At 28.0% G+C, this 10,493-nt stretch overlaps 1 protein-coding gene across 2 annotated transcripts in view; it reads left to right on the top strand.

Moving 5' to 3' along the window:
- Window positions 1-425: 425 nt before the first annotated feature.
- Window positions 426-10,493, top strand: part of LOC117179903 (hormone receptor 4) — a 60,444-nt gene continuing 50,376 nt past the window's right edge. For both annotated transcript variants that reach the window (XM_033372102.1, XM_033372101.1), the window contains exon 1: window positions 426-477. In XM_033372102.1, coding sequence (XP_033227993.1) covers window positions 438-477 — 40 coding nt within the window. In that variant the 5' untranslated portion in view covers window positions 426-437. The remainder of the gene's footprint in view (window positions 478-10,493) is intronic.

Below are 10,493 nucleotides of genomic sequence, written 5' to 3'. Positions count from 1 at the left end.
AGGCCGTCCCAAAAAGTTTTGGGAGTCCCTCGCGTTCACATCCTATTCAATGCTATGCCGTCTTGTACTTATTTCCGCCCGCCTTCACCGTTACTCGCGTGTGTCGAAAAAAGAATGTTCAATACTGATCCAAAATACTCAGAAAACTTGGAAAAACGTTAACTTTTTTTTAGTGCGAAGAGTAGGGCTGGGCCTGTTAGTTCGGGAGTGCTAAGGGATGATAAAATTGTTAAGAGTGAACAAATAGTGAAAGTTAACAATTTCCTATCGAGGGAAGATGGAATACGAATTTGGATTTTACGAATGGAATACTTCAGTGCTTGAGTTTTTTAAATAAAGTATGTCAAGGAGTAAGAAAATGGATTATTTTGTGCCTTTGATGCAGCTTTTTTGCGAAAGACAACATGAATTATTCCAGATGGAAGAGTGATTTTACGATGTGCGCCAAGATGAGTGTACTACATGGTCGTCATTTGGGTAGGAATTCTATTTCCTTTTTTTACATTCACTTTACAATATTTGAAACATTTAAACAAAATTCAAATTAAATTAAAAGCTTTTATTTTTGCAGCTAAACCAGAATAATATACTGCGAATAGCCTTCACAATTCTCAAAAGTCAACAGCGTGTTGAAAGTCACAAATGTCAAAAGTCGATAGGTCAAAAATCAAAACTCAGAAAATTTCTATAGGGGGCATTTTAAATCAAAAACTGTTTTTCTTATAAGTTAGAAATTTTATTATATGATTCAAAGTTTTAAAATTATGTTATAAAGCTTTTTTTTCAGTTGAATATTCAAATAATTTGGTAGAAAATTAATTTTTTTCCAAAAATTTATATTTTTTTGTATCAAAAATTCAAATGCGATCTATGTTGATTGAAAATTGAACTGTTTTTTAGAACATTCTTTTTTTTTGTTTAAAAATTCTTCTGTTTTAGTAAAAATGCATCTCTTATAGTTGAAAATTAATCTTCTTTGGTTGAAGATTCAGTTATTTTGTTGAAAAATCGTCATCTTTGGTTAAAGTCAACTTTTTTTATTTCAAATAAAATTTCTTATTGGAAATTTATATTTAAGCGTTCAAAATTAAACTGAATCTATCTTGATTGAAAATTTAACTGTATTTTTTCAATTAATCTTTTTGGTTAAAAAATTCTTTTTTTTTGTAGAAATTTCATCTTTCTTGGTTGAAAATTATTATTTTAAAAAATTAAGGATTCAATTATTTTATTAAAACATATTTTTTATCTTCAAGATCAATTTTTTATACTGAAAATATACCTTTACTATTATTGGTTAAAAATGGTTATTTTTTAGTTGAATATTTGTGTTTTTTGTTAGAAAAATATTGTTCCTGATTTAAAGTGTTGTCTTTTTAGGTTAAAAATTTAACATCTTAATTGAAAATGAACTTTTACGTCAAAAAATAAACAGTTTCCAGAAAGTTTGTCTGCTTGCTTGTGAGTTTAACTATTTGCATAATTTTCTATTTTTCTTTTTTTTAATTTATCTTTTTAGTTTAAAAATTCATAATTTTACTTGAACTTGTATTCCTTGTGTTGAAAATTCATTTTTTTACTAGAATTTTTACTCTTTATTTTTGGTTGAAAATTAATCTTTTTATTTTGAAAAATTATTATTTTGTTAAATTTTTCTTCTGGGTTTTTGAAAGTAATCTTTTTCGGTAGAAACTTTAACTTTTTTGGTTGAAATAGCAATTATTACATTTGTTGTTCAGAACTAATTTTTTTATGAAAATTCAACTATTAGCTTAAAATTTCAACCTTTTATTTAAAATGTTGTCCTTTTAGGTCGAAAATTTATCTTTTATGGTAGAAAGGTCCTTGTTTTCGGGTCAAATAAATAAATAAGCTTCAAATTTGTGTTAATTTGCTCTAAAATTTTATTGTTGTATATTGTTTGTAGAAGATTAATGGTAATTTAAAAATGAAAAAATGACCAAGGAAAAATCAGGGAGAAGTCAGAACAATTTCTTAACGTAGCTTTCCGTCCACCTTGGTCAATACAGAAACACATGAGTGTCAATTCTTTTTCTTTTTCGATTAGAATTCGCTTACTTAAAAATTTAATTTTCTGATTCTATATTTTTTACTTTTTCGCGTGGTTTCAGTTTTAAGCGAATATTTTTCTAAGTGTGCGTAGTGCGCGGTATTGCAATAACTTTAAGGCGAATGACATTTTAAGTTGGCGATCACGATTGTGTTCGCCAACATCGGCCTTCGGGTCAATAACACCAACGACGCAATTTCACAATTGCATGCTTCGCTAATTGCAAATCACAATTGCAATAACTGTCGCCGTGCAATTCTGCAATTTACTCACTCGCGGAAATTCGGATTTCCAAAACCCAAAATTAAAAAATATTTTATCAATGATTTAGGTTTTTGGTATAAAAATACTGAAACCTGATATTAAATTCGAGATGAATTTTCTGGAAGTTCTAATTTCAGACTTCACAGTCTTTCATGTATTCCACTGTTCCGTTTTGAAAAGAATTCCTCTTTTTTCCCTCTTTAAAAAAAATGTTTTTGTTTATTTTTCGCTTAAATGCGAAATGAATTAATAGAACCTAATAAAAGAATACATCTTTTTAGATTGAAAGTTTATTATTATTTATATAATTATTATCTTAGAAATTCCACTATTAAAAAAAAATTGTTATCTTTTAACCGAAAAGTCCTCTATTTGTTTGAAAGTGAAACTTTGTTGAACTACACTCAGAAAAATATTTGGCTTGTTTATAAAAACCTTCTATAACACAATTTTTTTATTTAAACAAAATTATTCCGTTTTCGAATGAAAATCGATAGTTTTTAGTGAAAACTTCAGTTCTTAAACTTTTCATTAAGAATTCAGCTTTTTTGTTTGAAAATCTAACTACTTCGTTAAAATTTGATCTTTTTGTTAAAAGTTAATGTAATGCAATTTGTGTTTTCGGTGTCAAAGTACTTGAAAACTAAAATTAAATGCAAGGTGAAATTGGAGTAACTTGTAATTTTGAAAGAGTGATTTAATATCATTTTCTGGATTTTGTATTGGAATTGATGACAGAACAAGCTGGAATTGAAAGAAATATAAATCATCCAGTCAGCACACATTCGTCTTTTTCTCTTCCGACTTCAGTTCTCTACAGGAAGAGCCTTTCTTGCTTGTTACTCAACTCGGGGTCGAGCTAGCGATTGAAATAGGTGCGATTCTGTGACACCGAATTACGCAAGCAATAAAGAATCGTGGGGTACATCGTAACCTCCATGAACAGATATCTCTGGAACGTTGTTCTCCGTTACGGATTTTTCCAAATTGCAACGGTTTTCAAACTTTTTCTCACTTTCTGACTTTACCAATGGCAAGTCATTACCAAAATCGTATACATTTTCCTTAGACTGTAAAAAACTTAATAAAACTTTCATAATCTGAACAATAAAAAATATTGGGGTTATGTAAAACAGTTTTCAGTTGAAGATTTAGATTTTACGGTTCCACCGTTCAAGCTTTTCTCATATTTTTAGTCTGTGATTTTTTATCTATTCAGAAACCTTACACTCTTTTCCCTATATATGTTTTTTAATGTTGCCCCTTCTTTAAAAAGAACTTGTTTCTTTTAAAAGGAGCCAACAAGAAAATTCAACATCTTTGGTTGAAAGTTTATTCTTTTTATCAGGTGTTTTTATTAAGGTTGAAAAGTCTACTATTATATTTTAGTTATATTTATTTTTAACAATTTGATACGCTAAATTTGCCTTTTTCATACAAAATTCACCCTATTTTCTATTTTTACGAATTTCGAAAGCTTTAAATTTTAGATTGTATTTTATTGGGAGATTTTAAACTTCATGGAATGATTCCTTTTCAAAGTTTATAATTACAGTAATCAAAACTGTAGATGGATAAATGAAAAGTTAGATGCTCTTATTGCCACAAAATTATAATGTAATTTATGACATTTATTACTTTTGCTACTAGTGTTTAGTAATAATTTTAGAAAGTAATAAAGTTTCTTGGAATATTTCTCCTCTCTCTTAAAATGACACCAAGGGGACACGTGGTCCGGATTTTTTTCAGAGTGCTTAAAGTCTTTCAAATTTTCTAAAAATAACTTCTCTGGGCGTCCAATGACCCAAGAATCTTTTAGAATTTTTAATTCGGGCTTCGTTCCGGCGCAATTTTTAATAGTCTTCTAATTCTGACATTTTTAGGGTAAAGGCACGAGAAAGATAATTCAAAATACATCAAACACTTTTATTCATTTACTAAAATAATTTTAAACCGAGTTGACTTTTCTACCAGGAAAGATGAATTTTCAACAATAAAAAAACGAATTTACAACGAGTTGAATTGTTAACACCAACATATTATTTGTAAATAAAAAAGGTAATTTTCTACTGAATAGTACAATTTTCAAATAAATATTTCGAATTTCAACCAGATAGTTGAATTTCCTAAAAAATAGGTTTATTTTCAACCCGAAAATATGACTTTACAATAAAACAGTTGATGCCTCAAGTTGAAGTTTACAACTAAAAAAGACTTCAACGAAGTAGTTGAATTTTAAATAAAAAATGAAACGAATTTTCAACAAAATAATGAAATTTTTAACCAATGAGATGATACTTCAACCAAAAAATGCATTGCTAACAAAGTATTTCAATTTTAAACCAATTAGTTGTAGAATTTTCAATAAAAAAAGCTGGATTTTGATCTTAACCAAGAATAGATGGATTTTCTAATTGGGTTTTAGTAATTCAGTTCACATTTAAATGAAAAAATGGGAAAAAGAGGAAGTTTCTTGAAAGCAGGAAAAAAAATTCTCAAAATTAAATTAAATTAATAATTTCTTAAAATTTATAGACAGGAAACGCCCTGAGCACTCCTTAAAATTAGTAGCGTAGTTTATGAACGACCGCTTAGGCCCGAATTTGTTACTATAAAGTGAAATTTGGAAGAATCAGAAATGAAAATGTGAAAACATGACTTTGTACGGGACGAGCGTGCGTGTAAAGAAAACAGGATGGCGGAACAAATCGACTTTTTCCTACAATACTTGGGACTTATGACACAACACGGCAAAACTTGCCATAGTAAAAGTAAGGTAAGGCCAGTGGTATAATAGAAACTTTCACTGCAGAAGTTCAACGTACTGAGCTCTGACTCTCACTGGCCGTTCTCTCTCTCTTTCTCTCTCACTCTCTCTCCCACTATTTTTGTTGTCTCACTTTTTCTCTTTCTATCTTTCACCTTCACTGTTCCATGGTTTCTTTCTCATCTGGACTCTCTTCATTATGATACGTAAGAAAAGTCGACTCATTACTACCTGCAAGTATATTATATGTCCAACGCGGAAATTTATAGGCAAAGATTACCTGCAGTAGATAAACCATGTCTGGTCAGACTTGCCTGGGACTCAACTATTGCAATTACAAAAGCAGTCATTATCTTTTTAAAAAACTTAAAATTCATTTAAAATCTATATTTCTACAGATTTTTAATATTCTTGTAAAATAATTTAAGGGTTGAGATGTGGATTGAACTGGGAAACCGGAAAAAAGGGGAATTTTATTCGGTAGAGAAAAACAGGAAATAATTCGGAAGTCGAGTCAGAATCTCGGGAGTTTCTTTTAATTCCTTTAATGCCTCTTTTTCTCGTATTTTCATTTAAGAGATGGACTGAATTAATAGAACACAATAAGAAAATTCAACCCTTTTTTGTTAAAAGGTCCATCTTTTTTATTCAAATTTTTACTATAATACTTTTAGTTAGGAATTCATTTCGGATGATTAAAAATTCGAATATTTGGTTGAAAAATTAATTACAAATGAAACCTATTGGTTAAAAATGAAAATTTTTGTTGGAAAATGATATTTTCAAGATGAAAATTATACTCTCTTGTGGAAAATTTGTCATTTTGGTTGAAAATTAGACTTTTTTAGTAAAAAGTTCAACTATTTGGTTGAAAATTAAACATTTTAGCTGAAAATTTGACTGTTTCTTATTTAAGAAAAAAACTTATGATGTTGAAAATTCCACTATTTTGATCAAAATTTGCAAATTTATGTATTTTGTTGAAAATTCGTCTTTTTTGGTAGAAGATAATTCTTTTATTAACTTAGCCTTTTGAGTAGATATTTTATCTGTTTTTTAAGCACACCTTTTTGGATTAAAAATTCAACTATTTTTCCAAAAAATAAATGATTTTTGGTTATGCATGCAACTAGTTGAAAATGATCTTTTTTGAATTTTTATTTTTTGAAGTTGAAAATTCAATTGGGGGGGGGGGGGTCGTCTTTTTAGTAGCAAATTGAACTATTTGGGTAGAAAAATTAACTATTTGGTTGAAAATTTAGCACTTTGATTAAAATTTAGTTTCTTATTTAAAATAAATAAAAAATAAACTTGCAGGGTCTCTTTGGCTTAAAAATTAAATATTTAATTTGGAAATTCAATAATTCGTTTGAAAATTCATTTCTTTTCTTCAAAATTCGTTTTTTTTGTTGCAAAATAATTCTTTTAATAATCTAGCCTTTCAAGTTGAAAATTTAACTGGTTTGAAGAAAATTCGTCGTTTTGGTAGAAACTTAATCCTCTTGATAAAAAAATTCACTTTTCTGGTTGGAAATTTAACTATTTTGTTACAAATTTTTATTTTCTGGTTAAATACAACTGCTTCAAAATTCGATTTTTTTAATGATCCTAAATTTTTTAACTGAAAATTTAGCTACTACATTTTTTGTTGAAAACCTATATTTTTCTCTAAAAATTCAACTATTTGGTTAAAAATTCGTTTCTTGGTAAAAAAATTAATTTTCATGATTGAACGTTCATCTTTCTTCTGAAAACTTCGTCTTTTAAATTGAAAATTGAACTATTTCGATCAAGTTTAATTATACTGCTATAAAATCTTATTTGGTTGAAAAATCAACTATTTTGTTCAAAATGTAATATATTTCGACTTAAAGCGTAAGGAGTTTAAAGCGTTTAATGTTGAACTTAATACAGCCCCTAGATTAATTTTATTTAAAATCATTTTTATTTTATTATTCTCCTATTTTCATGAAAATTACTCTATTTCAATTATTTTAAGTGTCTTTTGGGCTGTGGAGTCTGTGCAATTCGAATTTAAAATTTAGGGGAAAAGGTCACCCACAGTAGATATATCCTTTCAAGTAAGACGTCACTCTTACAATTACAAAAGCCTTCATAATTATTTTAATTTGCCTAAAATTGATTTGAAAACAAATATTTTAAAATTTATTCCACATTTTTGTAAATAAAATTGAGAATTACGTTTTTTATCGAACCGGTAAACAGGGAAAGAACAAGAAATTCTCGAGAATTCTAGTAAGACTTCCGGTCTTATCTCCGTCCTTCTTTGTTATCTTAAAATTTCATATTGTTCAATTTTGACCAACTTAAATTAAAATGGATTAATTTTGAACTTAAACTACTTTAGTTTTAAATTAGATTGAATTTAAGAAGTAATACATTCAATTTTACAGTAAGATATTGGGAGACAGTTTTTGCATAATCATTATAGAGTCGATAGAAAGGAGAACTTTTATCTTTCTTCTGCAAGTTCTCGCTGGAATTGCCCCTATATAAATTATAGGCTAGTTACGTGGCAACCAAATGCCAATTTACTGTTATATAAAATTGGTTTATTACAGTTGCAATGCTCTCATGACTACTGCTCTACTTAATAATACTAGTAAACACGATAATGACGACAGATAGTCTAAACACACAAAATATAGTTATCATAAAATGCCTTTGAAAGTTTGAACTTCCTATCACGAACAGAAATACTTCCATGATTTATAGATTAATAATATTCCCTTCAGAACACACTGCAATTCATCGTATTATTATTTCATAGTTGAGTTTTAGTCAGTATTTATGGCTTATATGAATAATTTATAGTTTTTGTTAGAAGGTTGTGAAATATTTTAAACGTAAGAGAAAACAGAAGAGCAATTGAACTTGTTATTCATTAGATTTCAATTTTGAAAAAATGGGCCTATTTGTATTCCTAAAACTATTTTAAATGCATAATTATTTTCTAAGTAGATAAGGAAAGTCAACGTTAGACATTTCTCATTCTTTAAAATTCAGTTTAATATTAAATAACCGTATTATTAATATTGAATAAATTTATAATAAATGTTTGACTGAATTACCTTGTACTCTTTAACTGAAATAACCTCCAGACTTCATGCACTTTCTCCTATTCCCCTTTTTTCCATATGTATCCCCCTTTTTTTTAAGAATTTCGCTTTTTTGCTTGTTTTCAAGAAACTTCTCTTATTTCTTGTTTTTGACTTAAATGTTATCTGAATTAATAGAACCCTTGAAGAAATTCCTATTTTGTTGTTTGAAAATCAACTTAATTGCTTACAATTGAATTTTTACTTGGATATACAACTATTTCGTTTTTGGTTAAAATTTATTTGTGTTGTTGGAAATTCAACTGATTTGTTAAAAATTCATCATTCTTTTATCAAAACTTCAACTTTTTCGGATTTAAAAATGAATAATTTTCTGAAACACATGACTATTTAACTTGTGAGGTCAACAGTTTTCTTAAAAATGTATTTCTTATTGTGAAACAAACAACTTTTCTGATTAAAAATTCAAATGTATTGTTGAATTCAGTTGCTTTTTATTTAAAATTAAAATATTTGGCTGTTAAAATTTCAACTACTTAGTCCAAATTGGAACTACTTTGTTGAAAATTAATATTTTCTAGTTGTAGATTTATCTCTTTGCTTGGAAATTTAACTATTTAGCTAAAAATTCGTTCTTTTGGCTGAAAATTCTTTTGTTGGAAATTAATCTTTTTTGGATGAGGATTGAACTTTTACATTTTTAAACTATTTAAAATTTCAACTATTAGTTTATATTCCTTGGTTAAATTCTACTTGTTTTATTTAAAATAAAATTATTTTTATTGAAATATGAACTGTTTCCTTTTTGGTTGAAATTTTTATTTATTTTGGTATTTGAAAATTCAACTATTTAGTTGAACTTTTATCTTTCTTAGCTGAAATTGAAAGTATTAAGTTTAAAACACATTCCTTTTGGCGGAGAATTCAAATATTTGGTTGTAAATGCAACGGTTTAGTTGATAATTTTTGTCGTTCTGGAAAATTCATCTTTGCAGGTTGCAAAGTTAGCTATTTGGTAAATGTTCAACTATTTTGATGCAAACCCAATGATTTTGTTAAAAACTCAAACATTTTTTTCAAAAGTAATTTTTTCGGGTGGAAAATTTAACAGTTTTGTTGAAAATTCATCTTATTTGGAAGAAACGTTTTTAGTTGACGATTCTTGTTTCTTGGTTAAAAATAAAACTGATTTTAGTTTAAGATTAATCTTTTTTATTTAAATTTTCAACAATTTGGTTGATAATTCATCTATTTGGTTAAAAATTCATCTCTTTCAGCAGAAAATTAATCTAATGATTTTCAATAATTCAATATTGTACCTATCAATTAATTTTATTTAAAGTAATGTCTTCTATTTTGGACTCTATCTCCATGCCTTTATGAAATTAAAATTATTTTTCTTAGAATCCTTTTTATAGAAAGGGAATAGAGGGAAAAAATTGAATACTAGTTAGCCATAAGAAATAATGAAAAACAATTGGAGAAATTGCAGGTAGGAAGTGAGTAGAAAAAGAGAAAGACCGGTAGTTTGACTATAAATCCTTGAACTTAATTCCGAGGTAAATAAATTAGTTTCGGGAGGATAATTAAAATTAACCGGTGGTCGGGCTTTGAAACGGCAGCACGAATTTTGAGTTCTCGCACTTTCTATTCTTCTACGCAGAGTATAATCAGATTGAGTCCCTTTCTTAAGGCAAATTACTGCGCTGTCAACGGCTCAAGGAGGCATCAACTTGAGTCAGACATCGTCTCGTCGTGTTGAGACTGTCGGTGAAAAATGAGAAAAAAATCCTTCTCTCTCAAAAGAGAGATAGATGAATAGAGGGGTTAGAACTCGGATGGCACGGCGTGGGAGAGTCACTTTCACCATCGCAACTCCGTAGCGGTAAATTCTATGTAGGACGTAAAATTATCCGTTCTGCCTAACTCGCATTCAGATTTACCGGTATTTAGATCGGATCAAAATTTAATCTACTGTATTACACTTTTCAAGTTTCATTTTATTATATTGCTGCAATGCGGAGTTTATTTTATTGTATATTTTATTTAAGAAAAACGGAAACAGTGATTACTAAAAATTGTTTTGTGATTAAACTACGAGGACAGGTGTAACGGCCAGGAAATATTGAATCTAATTTATAATAAGGTAAATTATAATATTTGAATATTATAGTTTTTAATTTGTGTCAATAATTTATTATTATTATTATTCTTATTTATAATTTATAGCTTACTTCTGAAATATTTCATAGTTGAAGGTTGAACCACTTCGTTAAAAAATCTTTTTAAATTCTCGTCAGAGAAGGTATTA

The sequence above is a fragment of the Belonocnema kinseyi genome, chromosome 9 (assembly GCF_010883055.1).
Source record: "Belonocnema kinseyi isolate 2016_QV_RU_SX_M_011 chromosome 9, B_treatae_v1, whole genome shotgun sequence".
Taxonomy (NCBI): Eukaryota; Metazoa; Arthropoda; class Insecta; order Hymenoptera; family Cynipidae; genus Belonocnema; species Belonocnema kinseyi.
The sequence above is the reverse complement of the archived record's forward strand: the minus strand, read 5'-3'. Positions and strand labels throughout refer to the sequence as shown.